The sequence below is a fragment of the Aquarana catesbeiana genome, linkage group LG13 (genome assembly GCF_042186555.1).
Source record: "Aquarana catesbeiana isolate 2022-GZ linkage group LG13, ASM4218655v1, whole genome shotgun sequence".
Lineage (NCBI taxonomy): Eukaryota > Metazoa > Chordata > Amphibia > Anura > Ranidae > Aquarana > Aquarana catesbeiana.
In genome coordinates this window covers 182,587,870-182,606,294 of record NC_133336.1, presented here as the reverse complement: position 1 = coordinate 182,606,294, position 18,425 = coordinate 182,587,870, and the positions used below count along the sequence as shown (strand labels likewise).

The 18,425-nt window shown below is 43.7% G+C and overlaps 1 protein-coding gene across 3 annotated transcripts in view; it reads right to left on the bottom strand.

Annotated features, from left to right (window-relative positions):
- The window catches only part of LOC141117114 (coagulation factor XIII B chain-like), a 124,278-nt gene that overhangs the window by 104,247 nt on the left and 1,606 nt on the right, over nucleotides 1-18,425 (bottom strand). For all 3 annotated transcript variants that reach the window (XM_073609741.1, XM_073609739.1, XM_073609740.1), the window contains exons 2-5: nucleotides 14,230-14,412; nucleotides 8,672-8,881; nucleotides 2,671-2,850; nucleotides 471-638 (exon numbers count right to left, since the gene is read on the bottom strand). In XM_073609741.1, the coding sequence (XP_073465842.1) occupies nucleotides 471-638; nucleotides 2,671-2,850; nucleotides 8,672-8,881; nucleotides 14,230-14,412 (741 nt within the window). The remainder of the gene's footprint in view (nucleotides 1-470; nucleotides 639-2,670; nucleotides 2,851-8,671; nucleotides 8,882-14,229; nucleotides 14,413-18,425) is intronic.

Sequence of the window (18,425 nt, the reverse complement as noted above, 5' to 3'; positions counted from 1 at the left end):
CCAAAGAAGGTAACTGCCGAACTACCCCCAATCAAAAGTCATCACCCATCAAACACCCATACATTCAATTTTGTCAAGGTGGTGGAAGGTTTGGAGAGGTCAGGAAGTCTATAAAAATTGTGTGGTACTTGAATTTTACCCCTCTTCCTGGTACAGTTTAGTTTTGTGTGCTGGAGCTCCCTCCCCTGTCACCTTTTTTTCTGTTGGTGTCAGGAAAACCTGTCAGAAGTGATTCATGCTGATAGCAGAGGAACAGGGCAACAGACAGAAATAATTAGATACTCAGAGCTCTTAGTTGAGACAAGCACACGCTATAGAGGAATATTCTTTGTTCATATTCCATGTCTGAGGTTTCCAACCACTTTAAAATCTTGTAGCTACCAAGCAAGCCAATAAAAATTATCGCTGATGCATTCAGATCTACTAGTGGTAACATAATTCAACATGACTTCTACTACTGTGGAACTTACTGAGGCACTGTGGTAGCTCCCTCCATTGACCATTTTCGCATATTGCATTGTTCTGCCCATTGTGTACGTAAAGGTCTTCACACTCTATATTTATTGAAGAGCCAGCATCATAGCGATCTTGTTTAGGAATCAGTTTCCCATTTGAAATCTCAGGAGGGTCACAGGTCCCTAAAAAAATGTAGTAATGAAATATATAATGCAGGTTATAATTAAAGATTAAAAACAAAGATATAAAAGATTAAATAAAAATTAATGCAGCTCTGTAATCATCAATACATATATTAATGTAATTTTTAAATGCAAGCAATATAAGTATCTGAATTTGATTTGGTGTCAGCTTCTTGCAGTCCCTGTACAGTAGGGCTGAAGAGTGAAAGGAAGAAACAGCACAAGAAGCCAATCGCTTCAAGTTCTGAGAAGAAGAATGCCGACAGGAGAAGCAAGCTTATCACAGCGCTGCTTCTCCTTTCACTGTCCACCCAGTCACAATCAGGGATAACCTGGGCTCAGAGAGAGTGGGTTGAATGATGCTAGCCCTTAGACTGAGGACATCTAGTGGCAGGAAAAAAAATACTGCAGTGAAAATCTCTGATGGAAGGTGAATATTGGTGCAAAAGCTGGTTGTGCTATTTTATCTTTTAACCAGTTCCCGACCGGCTTACGGAGATTTACTGTGGCACAATGGCTCTCCTGGGTGAAATCCCGTACATATATGGGTTTCACTTTAAGAGCCGCCAGAGGACGTGCCACCGGAGGCATGTTCCCACTGCGCGTGGCTGTCGGTCGCGATCGCCGCCAGCCACGTGCAATCGCGTGCACGAGAGCCAGCACGGGGATATGTGTGTGTAAACACACAAATCCTTGTCCTGTCAGAGGAGAGGAGAGAGATCGTGTGTTCCTTCCAAGTAGGAAAAACAATCTGTCTCCTCTCCTAGTCAGTCCTATCCCCATACAGTTAGAACACACCCAGGGAACACACTTTTAGCCCCTTGATCGCCCCCTAGTGTTAACCACTTCCCTGCCAGTGACATTTACACAGTAATCAGTGCATATTTATAGTACTGATCGCTGTATAAATGTCAATGGTCCCAAAAATGTGTCAAAAGTGTCCGATCTGTCCATCGCAATACCACTAAAAATCACAGATCACCGCCATTACTAGTGAAAAAAAATGGAATTATACAAATGCCATAAATCTTTCCCATAGTTTGTAAACGCTATAACTTTTGCGCAAACCAATCAATATACGCTTATTGCGATTTTATATATATTGGCCTGAACTGATATTAAACTGATAAGACATTTTTGGGGATATTTATTATAGCAAAAAGTAAAAAATATTGTTTTTTTCTCAAAATTGTCGCATTTTTCTGTTTATAGCGCAAAAAATAAAAAACGCAGAGGTAATCAAATACCACCAAAAGAAAGCTCTATTTGTGGGGAAAAAAAGTACGTAAATTTAGTTTGGGTACAGCGTTGCACGACTGCGCAATTGTCAGTTAAAGTGGCGCAGTGCCAAATTGTAAAGAGTGCTCTGGTCAGGAAGGGGGTAAAATCTTCCGGGGCTGAAGTGGTTAATAGGCTATTCATTTCGATCTTGTTGTTTTTGGTTGGAGTTCTACTTAAACAGTATATGATTTTCAAAAAGTTATTCTTTTCGTGAAAATTCAATGTCTTGACTACATGAGCAAAATTTAGACCCAAATATCATTCCAGTCACTTATTTCATTCTCAAAATCCCAATCAGTCAGACACAAGATTAACAAGAAATGGGGTGGAACATATTAGGTTCTTTTAGTCGTTAAAAATGCCTTAAGATGGATTTAAAATTTGGTCACCATGAAGGGGGTCCTACAGAGGGTTCTTTACTGTCAGAGCGGTAAGGATGTGGAATTCCCTTCTACAAGCAATGGTATCAGCAGGGAGGTTTTCAAAAAACTATTAGATGGGCACCTTAACGATAGCAACATACAGGGATATGGGAATTACTATTCACATAAACTCACACAACACAGGTTGAACTGGATGGACTGGTGTCTTTATTCAACCTTACCAACTATGTAACAATGTAACTATGACAAAACCCTCTACCTATGATAATTAATTTTTCTATACTTAAACTGTATTATTATTATACGCTGCAAACTATTATTAGAAATTGAATGAAACAAAAAAAAATGAAAATATGTTTAATACTTACGTGGAGCAATGCATCTTGGGTATTTTATGTGACTGTTCTGGCATTTGGCTTCCATGCTTTCTTCTGGCACCATTCCCTCAGTACATTCGAATACAATAGCTTGTCCATTTTCAATCTCAGTGCTTTCTCTATATCGGATATTTTTCAGTGCCATTTCCGTTTCTTGTAAAGTACAGTATCCTGGACAAGAACCAAATAGGTTTCATATAGCAGCTTTCCAGGCAGATATTTCCCAGGCAGATCTTATTTGTGCCCCAACATGCTGGTCCTATGTGCTGGTACTGGTCCTGTACTCAGGGTATCAATGTGACACTTCCCAATGCTACTTGTAAACACAAAAGCCAGCAGAGGAAGTCTTCCAATACTCGCTTACTCTGCGTTAGAAGATGTCATCAGTTTGAGCCACAGAGGGAATGAGTAGAGTAATGCCCTGTACACACGAGCAGATTTTCCGTCGGAAAAAACTTGGATGGTTTTTCCAACGGAATTCTGCTCAAGCTTGGCTTGCATACACGCGGTCACACAAAAGTTCTCTGAACTTTTGACCGTCAAGAATGCAGTGCTGTACAACACTACGACGAGCCAAGAAAATGAAGTTCAATGCTTCTGAGCATGCGTCGAATTGTTTCTGAGCATGCGTAGGAATTTTGCACGTCGGAATTTGTACAGACGATCGGAATTTCCGATCTGAACTTTTTCCAACCGAAAAATAGAAAACCTGCTCTCAATCTTTTTCTGGCGGGAATTCCGCCAGCAAAAGCCCGATGGAGCATACACACAGTCGGAATTTCCGACCAAAAGCTCACATCGGACTTTTGCTGGGGGAATTTCTGATCCTGTGTACGGGGCAGAAGGCTTTTTCTCTGCTGGCTTCTGTGTTTACAAGTGACAGTGGACCTCTCCTGGAACCTCGGGTAGAGAACCCTCGCAACACCATTCAACATCAGAGGTGGAGGTACGGGCTTTACACGAGTGCACCATTCCTATGGAAGTAGCTTTTCCTGTAGCCCCCGCTCCTCAGCAAACAGCTGACTCTGAGGACCTCTCCCTCACAACTGGGGCACTCTCAGCAGAATAATCAGAACAGAAAGCTGGGGATTATTCTGAACTACCTCCCATCTCTCCTCCACCATTGCTGCAATACTTACAACCTCAAAGAGCACCTGTACCTGTAGTGACTACTAGCTGCTCTTCCACAGGATTTGCTTTGAAAGTACTGCTTAGACTTGGCTTCCTATGGTATTTTTGGGGTACAAGAATTGTGACATGTGTACTGTGTATACAGTGACTATACCTAGGTTCTTTTTTTGCCGACTATGTAATGCACATGTGTGACATCAAGGAGGGTGGGCTTTAGCACCTACATGCCGCACATATGCATCCATAGACAGCCAAAATTTCAGTGCTCAGTGCATGCTCACAGCGCAGCGGCCAAGCTTTTACAGACAGCTCTTGTTCTCTGGTTATGATCAGGAGCTGGCAGGACAGGCTCCTGATCATATAGCCACAGTGAGAGCCAATCACAGTGATTTACATGATCAGGATGTCCGATCCATCTCAGACATCCCAGCCTGCAAAAACTCATATTAGGGAGGTGGCAAACTCATTTCAGGGAGGTGGCTCTCTGCGCAACACCCCCCCTTGCAGCAAAATGAGTGTGTGGCTTAAATTGCACTACACATTGGGCGTTGCTTAAATGGGGTGTGGTTTAATAGAGTCTGAGATGACTTACATAATGCAGAATGCAGTAATGTTAAATAGGGTATATACAGTCTGGAGTGTACGACGGTGGGTAGTATGTGCAGTAGAGGAGTGTGGAGTGTACGACAGTGGGTATTATGGGCAGAAGAGTAGTGCGGAGTGTATGGATGTGGGTATTATGTGCAGAAGAGTAGTGCAGAGTATATAGAGGTAGGTAGGATGTACAGGGAGAGGAGTGTGGAGTCTATGAAGGTGGGTAGTATGTGCAGGAGAGGAGTGCAGAGTGTATGTAGGTGGGTATAATGTGCACATGAGGGGTGTGGAGTGTACAGCGGTGGGTAGTATGTGCAGGATGGTGTCAGTTGGGCAGTGGACAATGTCAGTAGTTCTTTATTTTTATTATTATTTTTTTACAATTACATTTTTTTGTATTTTTTTTCACTTATTTCAAAATGCTTTTTGTGGGCCAGTGGGTGGTGTCAGTAGGGCAGTGGACAGTGTCAACGTTTTTTTAATTTTTATTATTATTTTTACAATTTTATTTTTGTAATTATTTTTTACAATATATTTTTGTATTTTATTGTTTTTCACAATGATTGTGGGTGGGGTAGTAGACAGTGTCAGTAGAGCAGTGGACAGTGTCAGCCGTTTTTTGTTTTTATTATTTTATCTATTATTTTTTACAATTATGTTTATATATATATATACATATATATATGTAGGGCAGTGGACAGCGTCAGTAAGGCAGTGGATGTTGTCAGTAGTTTTTTTTTTTATGTATTGATTTTCTTACAATTGAATTTTTTAAAAAAATTTTTCACAATGCTTTTTGGAGGGAGGGGGTTGGGGCAGTGGGCAGTGTTGGTAGGTCAGGGGGAGTGGTGTCAGTAGTTTTTTATTTTATATTTATTTTTACTAATGGTTCAGTTTACACTAATGGTCAAAAGGTATGTGAACACCCCTCCAATTTTCATGCATGGTCCACTTTGAACTCAGGGAGACCTGAAAATTCTGTCTTGCAGAATTTGCCATTGCCTTTGAATTGTTTATGTCTTGGGGATAGGAAAAGCATTTTTACTTGATCTGATTTCCCCTGGCAGCCCGCACTCCCCCCATGCTCTGGTGGCGGACTGTACCTTGGCATTATCACATCCAATGCAGGTCTATGCTGATGGAGCATAGAGAAGACACTGTGGAGACCAGTCTAGCAGCATGGAGGAGTGGAGGATTGGGTAAATAAATTTTCTCCATGTCCCCTAGACCTAAATGAGCAGGCAACCCAGTGTGGGCACAGCTCCATTGCAAGGGTGAGCTTTCACATTTCCTTAAAGCAGAGTTCTACCCAAAAGTAGAACTTCTGCTTTAAGTACTAGTGACCCCACACATGCCACATTTGGTATGTAATTTCTTTTTGGGGGGGGGGGCAGGTACCTAGTTTTCACAGGCACCCAGCTTCCACTTCCTCTCCTGTTGGTGTGGCGCCGAGCGGAAATTCACTTCTCCTCCCTCCCTGCAATCTTCTGGGACACGTCACAGGTCTCAGAAGATTGCCGGCGATTCACAACGCGCAGCACGGCTCGCGCAATGCCCAGTGCGCACCTGGCTCTGAAGTCACAGCTGGACGCCCACAGTTACAATGTCGATGCTGCAGAGAGGGGAGGGAGAAAAGCAAGGCTTTGGGCGGCCCCATCGCTGGACCGGGGGACAGGTAAGTGTCTGTTTATTAAAAGTCAGCAGCTGCTGACCTTTAAATGGGTGGAACTCCGCTTTAAGTTCAGCTTTAAATTGATTGATTGTACATCATTATTTTTAAGTTAAAGTGGTTGTAGACCTCATACATGAAATATGAACAAAGCATATGCCTCTATAGCAGGGGTCTCCAAACTTTTCAAGCAAAGGGCCAGTCTACTGTCATTCAGACTTTAGGAGGGCCGGATTGTGGCCATCGGGGGTAGAAAATGTTCCGGGCCCAGCACCAGTGAAATCAAATATGGCCTCAGGGCTGGTGGTCAGTAGGAGGAATAGTGACCCTTTATTGGTATCAGTGTGGAAGGAATAATGCCCCATTGTTGGTATCAGTGGGAAGAATAGTGTCCCATCTTTGGTATCATTGGGAGGAATAGTGTCCCATTGCTGGTGTCAGTGGGAGGAATAGTGTCCCATTGCTGGTGTCAGTGGAAGGAATAGTGTCCCATTGCTGGTGTCAGTGGAAGGAATAGTGCCCCAAGGGCCAGATAAAGGCTAGCAAAGGGTCGCATCTGGCCCTTGGGCCACAGTTTGGAGACCACTACTCTATAGTGTGTACTTGTCTCATTTAAGAGCACTAAGCGGTTGATTGACTAAAGGCAAAATATACTGTGCTCTTTGCAAGGTGCACACTGCAAGAGCAGTCCCTCAGAGCTTAGTAAATGAGCAGAAGTTCTGCTGACTTCCATCATCCAATCACCATGAGTCATATGGTCACATGGAAACAGCATGAGTCACATATGACATGTTTTCCTGACACCAAGAGAAAAATGGTGACAGGAAAGGGATCTCTATCTGATTGAAAACCTCAGCTCTAGTCCTGTTTGCTGTGTGAAGTGGGGTGTGTCTCTTCCCTCCAATTAGCTCTCAGAGCTCACCTCACTGAGCTCTGCAGTGTAACCTCAGCTCTCCGCCCACTTTTTTGGGAACTCTCATACAAGCTGTAAATTCAGCACTTTGAACAGATGTAGAGAAGAGAAGACAGATACAACTTACGTAGGAGGATTTGTTTCAGCTCTGTGTATCACCTGAGACGTTCACTTCACTGGGTACATGTAAGGGTTTACAACCACTTTAAAATAAAAAAGAGGTTTATACTTAACTTCTCTGTGCAATGGTCAAACACTAATGGTCAAAGGTATGTGAACACCCCTCTGGGGTGCACAGAGCATCCCCTTGCCACCTCTTCTGGTGTCCCCCACAGGTGCTATCTGTTCCTCCTTTTCTGTGTGTGCCCCCATAGCAAGCCATATGCTATAGGGGCACATGTGCTGGCACGGTCCCGAGACAGTCTGTGTGCGTCCATAGACAAATATAGTGAGGCTCAGGCCAAGTCCCTGCTCTGTTCTTAGAGGATTTGACTGATGACAATGGCTCCTGCTGCCCTCAGCAAAGCCTATGAGAGAGGGGAGAGAAGACCTGCATCCAGGCACAGCGTTGGATCGATACAGGACTCGGGTAAGTGTTAGGGGTGGGAGGAAACTAGTATTGGAAGGTTTTTTACCTTAACACAGAGAATGCATTACAGAGATACTAAAGTCTTTTTTTTTTTGCTTAAAAATAACAAACATGTCCTACTTACCTGCTCTGTGTAGTTGGTTTTGCACAGGGCAGCCCAGATCCTCCTCTTCCTGGGTCCCTCATCTGCCCTCCTGGCCCCTCTCTCCTGATGAGTGTCCCCACAGCAAACAGCTTGCTATAGGGGCAACCGAACTGAGCTGTAGTTCTGTGTGTTCATTCAGACACGGAGCCCCAGCCAGGCCCGGCCCCCTTACTCTCCTCATTGGTTCACTTACTTTGACTGACAGCTGCAGGAGCCAATGGCAATGACTGCTGTCTCAGCCAGTGAGGAGAGTCCCGGGCAGTCGAATCTCTCCTGCAACATCGCTGGATATAGATAGGCTCAGGTAAGTATTAGGGGGGCTGACGGGGTCTGCTGCTCATAGAATGCATTAGGATAAAAAACCTTCTGCCTTTACAATCACTTTAAGGTAAAAAACCTTTAGAATATAGAACCACTTTAATGCCCTGTACACACGTCGGACATTGATCGGACATTCTGACAACAAAATCCATGGATTTTTTCCGACGGATGTTGGCTCAAACTTATCTTGCATACACACGGTCGCACAAAGTTGTCGGAAAATCCGATCGTTCTGAACGCGATGACATAAAACACGTATGTCGGGACTATAAAAGGGGCAGTAGCCAATAGCTTTCGTCTCCTTATTTATTCTGAGCATGCGTGGCACTTTGTGCGTCGGATTTGTGTACACACGATCGGAACCGATCGGATTTTATTGTCATAAAATTTTATATCCTGCTCTCACGATCGGAATTTCCGACAACACAATCTGATCGCACTTTTTCCGTCGGAAAATCCCACCGTGTGTACAGGACATAAGTCTTTATGCTAGTGCATAATGATCTGACATTGTTACAACATAGTTACATATAGTAACATAAACATATTTTATAATGTTTCTTTATATTGCTTTATGTTTATTATTAGTATGAGTATTGGTGGAGATAGTACATTGATTATATTGCTCACCTTGCTTTAGGCATTTTGGGTATTTTACTACACCATTCAAGCACTGAGTTCTCAGACGCTTTGTATCAGCTATCTCATATCCTGGTACACACTCAAATGTCATGCTATCAAAATGAATAACATATAGTTTCCTCGTTTTATCATCTCCAATCTTGTATTTCAGATGAATATTGTTCTGCAGCATAGCAGCGGTGGTAACAATGCAAGGTTCTGCAAATAGAAAGAGGATATAAAAACATGGAATTTATCAACATATCTGTGTGTGTTTCAGTTTTAAATGTATCTGCTAAAATGGAACATATTTGTCCGCTTTCACCAGGGCCTTCTGATCTCAGCAAAAAGTGATCCCACTTGAACCCGATATTTCAAACATTTATGTAGCACCGTTGCCCTGGGCTGGATATATTAGGTATATGGTCTGCTGTAGCCAGCTGAGATGCAATATACCTTTTTGGTCTGCTCAGGTATTTCCATAAACTTGGTGGTAGATTGCTTCTGTCTGCTGCTGGAAGAATATTCCAGCATAATTAGAGTGGGATGATCAGTCGCTGGGGTTATGAATGTTTACTGGACTAGCTAATTCCTGACCGAGATGGTGTGGCTGGGGAAAAGATAAATATTTAGGAGGATCTGATTAGTCTCTCTCTACACCTGGGGCTTCTCCCCTGGGCAGGGCCGGTACAAGGGGGAGGGGGGCGGAGGGACGGATGCCCTGGGTGGTACTATATACTGGAGGAACGGGGGCGCAGGTAAAGTGCTGGCCGTGTGCTTCTAAAATCTGGCTGGACATACCAGCCCCTAATAGCTACACCTGCAACTATGTGCCGAGTGCGCTCCTGCACCTGCACAAGCCTAGAACAGACCAGCACTTCACTTATTCACTCCCTGTCAGAGGAAATACTCCCCCTGACAGGCACTTCGTATTCCCTGCCCCGTGTCACACACTGAAAGGCTGGCTGGAGGCGGGATGGGAGCAGTGGCGTTGGTATGTGGGTGCAGAGGTGGTGGACTGCTCCCAAGTGACATAAAGGAAGCTGGGAGTTGTAGTGGGTGCTGTCAAGTCCCCCTCCCTCCACCCCCATCAGTGAAGTGGTGACAGCGCAGGTGTAACAGGGGGGAGGCGAGCTGTGATATCAGAAGGTTTCCCTCGCTCACCCCCCTTTTCTCCTGTCAGCAGTGAGGGAGAAGAGAGAGCAGCTCTCTCATTAGGTTCGCCGCCCAGCTTCCTGCCCATTGCTTTTCCCTCCCCATTGGCCAGAGCGTAGGGCCAATCACAGTAGACTACTGGAGCATCATGGGACATGTAGTCCCAAAAGATTGGCGGCCCATTGTTTTAAACAGGGAGGAGACTACAGCTCCCAGCATGCACTCCACTGCGGGAAAAAGAGAGAGAGAGCCCAGAACCCAGAAACAAGCTGGGCGAAGGAGTGCTATACTGTAACTGCTCCAAAAGACAGAAACAGAAAGAGAGGAGTGTACCGGGGGAAGCCAAATGGATAGCCACCTTTTAACCAGAGAAAGCCACGCTGCTAACCAAAGAGAGTCACGCTGCTAACCAAAGAGAGCTAGGCTGCTAACCAGAGCCGCGCTGCTAACCAGAGGCATCAGAGAGAGTCACACTGCTAACCAGAGCCAGCAGAGAGAGCCACGCTGCTAACCAGAGAGAGCCACGCTGCTAACCAGCGCCACCAGAGAGAGCCACGCTGCTAACCAGCACCACCAGATAGACATGCTGCTAACCAGAGAGAGCCACGCTGCTAACCAAAGAGAGCCACGCTGCTAACCAGAGCCACCAGAGAGAGCCACGCTGCTAACCAGCACCACCAGATAGAGACATGCTGCTAACTAGAGCCACTAGAGAATGCCACGCTGCTAACCATAGAGAGCCATGCTGCTAACCAGAGAGAGGCACGCTGCTAACCAGAGCCACCAGAGAGAGCCTGGCTGCTAACCAGAGTCACCAGAGAGAGCCACATTGCTAACCAGAGCCACCAGAGAGAGCCATGCTGCTAACCAGAGCCACCAGAGAGAGTCACGCTGCTAATCAGAGCCACCAGAGAGAGACACACTGTTAACCAGAGAGCCACCAGAGAGCCACACTGCTAACCAGCACCACCAAAGAGAATTACACTGACCACTACCAGGGTACAGAGATGCTACACTACTGACCAGAGTCACCCCGGGCAAAACAGAGTGAGCAAACATCCAGCCGGAGGGATCACTGCTGCAGTTTCGCTGGGTCTGGTAAGAGGGTCTGTTTGTCATTATCCTTTACTGATCCTAGGGACTGAGCCCTTAGGAACTGCCTAACCTGCTATCCTCTACCCTAATATTGCCTCTGCAGGCAATATTGGGGTAGAGGATAGCAGGTTGGGCAATAATTGACCACCACAACGAGCTCCAACACTGTGCTGCTGGCCCAAAAATAGGGGGGAGGGTGACACCATGTTTTACCGCACCAGATGACACCAACCCTAGTGATGCCACTGGATGGGAGGATTTAGAGGGAGAGGAGCATAGAGAGCTGTGACCTAGAGCAGCCAAGGAGAGGAGGAAGTGAAGTCGGGACAATTTACAAGCTGACCTCAATGCTCTGTCTAATTGGGCGTCTATGTGGCAGATGAGGTTTAATGTTGAGAAATGTAAAGTTATGCACTTGGGGGCTAAGAATATGCATGCATCATACATGCTAGGGGGAGTACAACTGGGGGAATCCATAGTGGAGAAAGATCTGGGGGTTTTGGTAGATCATAAGCTCAATAATAGCATGCAATGCCAAGCTGCGGTTTCCAAAGCGAGCAAAGTCCTTTCTTGTATTAAGAGAGGTATGGACTCCAGAGAGAGAGAGATCATTTTGCCCCTCTACAAATCATTAGTAAGACCTCATCTGGAATATCCAGTTCAGTTTTGGGCACCAGTTCTCAAAAAGGATATCGGGGAACTGGAGAAGGTGCAGAGAAGGGCAACCAAACTGATAAGAGGCATGGAGGAGCTCAGCTATGAGGAAAGATTAGAGGAACTGAATTTGTTCACTCTTGAGAAGAGGAGAATAAGGGGGGATATGATCAACATGTTCAAATATATAAGGGGTCCATATAGTGAACTTGGTGTTGAGTTATTCACTTTACGGTCAACACAGAGGACAAGGGGGCACTCTTTATGACTGGAGGAAAAGAGATTTCATCTCCAAATACGGAAAGGTTTCTTCACAGTAAGAGCTGTGAAAATGTGGAATAGACTCCCTCCAGAGGTGGTTCTGGCCAGCTCAGTAGATTGCTTTAAGAAAGGCCTGGATACTTTCCTAAATGTACAGAATATAACTGGGTACTGACATTTATAGGTAAAGTTGATCCAGGGAAAATCCAATTGCCTCTTGGGGGATCAGGAAGGAATTTTTTTCCCCTGCTGTAGCAAATTGGAGCATGCTCTGCTGGGGTTTTTTGCCTTCCTCTGGATCAACTGTGGGTATATTGGATTGTACAATATTTTATTTTTTTTTTATGGTTGAACTAGATGGACTTGTGTCTTTTTTCAACCTGACTAACTATGTAACTATGTAACTATGGGACAATGTATACACTGTGCACTCACTATTCCTGGCACAGCGCTCCGCCTATTCCTCCAAGCAGATCCATGTCGGGAGGAGGATAGTGGAGGAGAAAGTCAGCTGATTAGCTGATAGACCAGTCAAGTGAAGGGGGGGAGGAGCCCTCCCCTTTGTTAGCAGATGTGCAGACAGTGTCCCCATCCCAGAAGAAGCGTTACTGGAGACACTCTGAGTCCAGACAGAGCACTGCGCAAGGAGGGGGTATCCACTTACATTGGGAGAAGGGGAATGCCAGTGTTACCACCTCATCCCCCCACCATTCCTCTGCCCCTGATCCCACCCACCCCACCATCATCCCTCTGCCCCTGTTGACACCCCCCCACCATCCCTCTGCCCCTAAACCCACCCCCACCACCATCCCTATGCGCCTGATCCCACCCCCCACCATTATCCCTCTGCCCCTGATCCCACCCAGCCCACCATAATCCCTCTGCCCCTGATCCCATAGTATCTCCCCACCACTACTGCTACTGATCCCAATGGGGCATGCTGGAGGCATTAAGGGGGCACCCTGGAGGCATAGTACCTCCAGAGTGCCCCTTTATATCTTTCAGAGTGCTCCCATACATCCTCCAAAATGCGTATGTCACTGCCTGTTTCAGGTGCATGCTCCCACCCACCTACTCCCCTGTGAACTCTGTTTTATTAAACCTAATTTAATTTGTATTGTTTTAAATATTTTCTTGTTTTGAAATAGGGGGGGCGCAGATTGCCATCTTCGCCCTGGGCACCAAATGACCTTGCCCCGGATATCCTGCTCGTCAGTCCTGCCTACTTAAGCCGTTCAGCCCAGTGGTTCTCTGCCTTCGCCTTGGTCAACATCACAGAGACATCTCCTGTGTTCCTGTTTAAAGACTTGCTTTGCTGACATCCCTTCTGGCTCCAGATCCTGCTTGCTGTTCCATTACATTGATCCCTGACTTCTGGCTTGGCTGACTATTCATCAGGTTACTGAACTTTGGCTATGTTTTGACTATGTTTGTTCTTTTTACTTTTATTATTAAACAAGTGTGATTTAACTGTACTTCTGTCTCGGTCTGATTTCATGGTTTCTGACAGAGAGCTAGGTTGGAAAGGTGCAACCTTTTGCCTGTAACTCCAGCTATGCAAGTACTTCTTGAGGGTGAGACAATAGAAGTTGCTGCTTAAAGTGATTCTAAAGGAATTTTTTTTTTTAAATAACAAACTTGTTATACTTACCTGTTTCTTGCAATGGTTTTGCACATAGCAGCCCGATCCGCCTCTTCTCAGATGCAAGTACTCCTGGCCCCCATAGCAAATCTTTTGCTATGGGGGCACTCGAGCAGGCTCACTTCCGAGCTGTGCTTTGTGTGTCCATTCACACATGGTGCATGGCTCAGCCTCCCCTCGCTCTCTCTCATTCGCTCTCTGGCTGTGATTGACAGCAGCATGAGCCAGTGGCCCCTGCTGTAGTGTGAGGAAATGAGGAGAGCGAGACCCAGGAAAGCTGCTGTTCTTATGCTCATCGCTGGATCGAGATGGGGCTCAGGTAAGTATAATGTGGGGGGGGGCTGGGGGGCTGCACTCAGAAGGTTTTTTTAGAAAACCTTGAGCCTTTACAACCACTTTAAGGACTGTGACTGCTCACATTACCGATTTACTAGCTGTCCCCTCTTCTGTCAGCATTATTTTTGAGGCTGCTACTACACAGCCTAATACTGATGAAACAAGATATTCAGGAAGCTGTCCTTTGAGATGTTGTGTACTTTATTTATTCTGCACCCTGAACCTTCCTTCCTGCAGTTTAATTAGGACCTGCAAAAAATCTTAAAGAGACCTTTGGACTAAAGCTTTAATTGGTCGGTGTGCTACTGGGACTGGAAACTGGACAGGAAGCCTCTGAACATGTATGGGGGACCCAGTTTATGTCCAGTGGCCCCTTTGGGGGAGGGGGGGCAATGCTACATTAAAAAAAAAAACAACAATATACCTCGACACGTTGGTGCCTGTTCCCATTCTCCACCTTTGCATCTTATTATTTCATTTCCTTCAAGTTTATAAAAATTTATACATTTGTATCTTACAAAAGATCCCGATGGATAGTTAAGCTTTGGTATTTCTGTGATGTCTCCATTCTGGACTGTCGGTGGACGACTACAGCTCTCTTCATTGCCTGAAATACAATAAAAGTAAATGTGATTTAAAGTGGAACTTAACTGTATCTGAGCACCACAAACCAAAAACTAGGGTTGCACCAATACTGATATCGGTGACGATACTAAGCATTTTATGAGTATCAGTACTCGTGCAAATGCTCATATACCTGAAACTGATACTTTCAGGCTCAGTTCTTTCATCTGTCAGCGGGGTTCCCCCACTGACAGATGAAATGCAAAAACAAAAAAAGCTGGCAATTATCAGTTGTTAGGGAGTGGGGCCACATGGGGACTCATTCGACTTCCAGTGGGGTTCCCCTGATAACAGCTTAAGTGTAAATGAAGTCCCGGCAATTGAAGCTGTCAAAAAAAAAAATATATAAACAACACTGAAACAAAGATAAACAGAAACATTGTTTATTTTTATATATTTCTGTTAATTCATCTGCAGATCAAAGGGATGAACTTCGATCTGCAGATGAAGTCAGTTTAAAGCAACCTGTCAAGTAAAAAACATTTTATTTAATAAATTGTTGCTTTGTTTAACAGCTTATTAACCTATAATTTACTCACTGTAACCCGTAATTTTACTTAAGTCAGCCTTAATTAACTCCCTATTCTCCATTTAATTATAATTTCCCTGTTGATTTTTTTTGTTTACTTCTGTTTTATAATAATTAAAGTTTTAATTTAATAATTAAAACGTTTTGTTTGTTTTGTTCATTAATATTTTTACACCTTTAACATATATTTACATGTTTTACATTGAAAAAAGTGCAAAGTTAAAAAAAATAAAATAAAGATCAAAAGATATAAAGATATTTGTAAATGACTTTTCAATGCTTTGTACCATTGCACCAGCTGAATAAGGATGAGCCAAACACCCCCCGATTCGGTTCGCACCAGAACATGCGAACAGGCAAAAAATTTGGATGAACATGTGAACACCGTTAAAGTCTATGGGACACGAACATGAAAAATCAAAAGTGCTCATTTTAAAGGCTTATATGCAAGTTAGTGTCATAAAAAGTATTTGGGGACCTGGGTCCTGCCCCAGGGGACATGTATCAATGCAAAAAAAAGTTTTAAAAACGGCCGTTTTTTCGGGAGCAGTGATTTTTATAATGCTTAAAGTGAAACAATAAAAATGAAATTATAAAGGAAGAATTGTGCTAGGTGCGTGATAAATAAAAAACATGTAAATTACTGAAATAAACCGTGAAGGATAAAAGTGCAGTGGCAGATAATAGATCAATATTTACCAAGTGAATATAATGTGTACGCTTACACTAATGTAAAGTATATAATTAATCATGATCAAAAATAAAAAACATCTAGTGAAAAGGTAGTCCATACGTAATTGATGTGTTGGAGAAAATACGTGCATAATAAAACACAAAATGTGACAACAAAAAAGTTCATAAGTGAAGGTGTCCCAACGAAGACCGGGCGGTCACGGATGTTCTCAGGTGCGCGCCCCAGGGGATTCTGGAAGGACGTCCATGGACGCCCTCCCAGAATAAGCCGACCGCGCTGTAGCCGTCTTTCAGCTATGGCCCGGTCGGCATGTGGTTAAATACCATTTGATAGTTGTCATCATAATTCATTGCTGCGCAACATTCCCAGAGGTTAATTTATTTGCCTGATGTGAAATTGCGCCTTGGATTTGGATTATCAGGTCCAGTCACAAGTTCTTTCTAATAGTTTTTTCAAAAGGGTTATCAAAAAGAGCAGGTTAACATTGATAGGGAAAAGATAGGTAATCTTGATAGACAATTATTGGTCTGATTCCAACGTTAGGAAAGAAAATAAACATGAATTTAAAATCGTTCTTGATTATAATGTTCAGTTTAGGCAATTTGAGAAAATTGTTTTAAAACATTGGGATGTTCTTAGAAAAAGATAGGGTGTTGGGTTCTCTTCTCCCCAATCGTCCCCAATTCATTTATAGGCGAGCTCCGACTTTGAGAGATGTTATCACTCCCGGAGTGATTGATCCACCTATCATTAGGGAAAATAGGATTTTTTAATTTCTTTCTGGTTTCTATGCTTGTGGAAGGTGTCCAGCATGTAAGCAATGCAAATATAGTATTAAAAAACATAAGGATTTTTCCTCCACCTCCACTAATAGAAAATATCAGATAAAAAATGTGATTACGTGAAATAACACAGGGGATCATATATACGTTGGAGTGCAATTGTGGACACCAATATATAGGTAGGACTTCGAGGCCCCTTGGTGTACGCATTGGAAAACACATAAATAAAATTAAAAAGGATTAAGATCCCATAGTGTCTCAAAACATTTTCAAGTCTGCCATGATAGGGATCCTAGAGGTCTTAAGTTCTGGGGCATTGAAAGGGTTGATAGACATTGGAGGGGGGGGGTAATTACTTCCGCCGCCTTAGCCAGAGAGAATCTTTTTGGATTTTTGAGGCAAAGGTATTAGCACCTGAAGGGTTAAATATAGATTTTGATTTGAATTGTTTTATTTCTGATAGATCAGTTTTATTAATTTTCTATTCATTTTTATTTTGGTTTTATCTGAGATACATATTTGTCAGGTTGTTTTTTGTATGTATGTGATTTGTTATCTGTATTTATACAGGATGGCAGTGGGTGCATAGAATATTTATTAATCACTTTTAAAAGTGTTATTTTTCCTTATGATCAGTAGGGGTCAGTTTAAAAAGGCAAAAAGAACCACGCTAAAAAATAACTCAATTAAATGTATATAAAAAACATAGACAAGCAGCAGCATGAAGTGGGATACACACAAAAAATAACATTAAAAAGAGAGAAGCTGCGCTAGAGAGTCTCAGTCAATCAAGTCAAGGCATATAAAGTCGATAATGAATCACTATTTCTTCTTAATGGCACCACAGTGATTATACACAAACAAGAGAGTGCCCAACCACCGTAACAAAGACCTGCTTACCAGATGGCAAGCATAAAGGGCAGTTGGCTATAACCCAGCCGCGGCCTTTAGCTTGCAGATGTCAATCAAAACCGGTTCCAGCAGACTGGATGGTGCAAATCTCTCCCTCTCACCATCTATGGAGTCTGTACTTGCTTAGGTAAATGCACCAAAAAGAGAAAACTAATCATAGCGTAATACAGTATAAATACTTTATTTAGAAAAAAGATATTACACTTACATCTGTAGGTTGAATATCACATGTGTTAAAAACAATGCTAGCCGGCAACAAACAGAGCCCGTCCTCCTAGTAAATTTGCGTGGTGACGTCAGTATGTGCCCTCCTCCAGACGCGTTTTGTCATACACGACGTTGTCAGCATTGACACCGCGTCCTCCTAGTAAATTCGTGTGGTGACGTCAGTACGTGCCCTCCTCCAGATATGCCACAATATATACAGTATCTCACAAAAGTGAGTACACCCCTCAAATTTTTGTAAATATTTTATTCTATCTTTTCATGTGACAACACTGAAGAAATGACACTTTGCTACAATGTAAAGTAGTGAGTGTACAGCTTGTATAACAGTGTAAATTTGCTGTCCCCTCAAAATAACTCAACACACAGCCATTAATGTCTAAACCGCTGGCAACAAAAGTGAGTACACCCCTAAGTGAAAATGTCCAAATTGGGCCCAAAGTGTCAATATTTTGCCACCATTATTTTCCAGCACTGTCTTAACCCTCTTGGGCATAGAGTTCACCAAAGCTTCACAGGTTGCCACTGGAGTCCTCTTCCACTCCTCCATGACTTCACGAATCTGGTGGACTTTAGAGACCTTGCGCTCCTCCACCTTCCGTTTGAGGATGCCCCACAGATGCTCAATAGGGTTTAGGTCTGGAGACATGCTTGGCCAGTCCATCACCTTTACCCTCAGCTTCTTTAGCAAGGCAGTGGTCATCTTGGAGGTGTGTTTGGGGTCTTTCTCATTTTGGGATACTGCTTTGCGGCCCAGTCTCCGAAGGGAGGGGATCATGCTCTGCTTCAGTATGTCACAGTACATGTTGGCATTCATGGTTCCCTCAATGAACTGTAGCTCCCCAGTGCTGGCA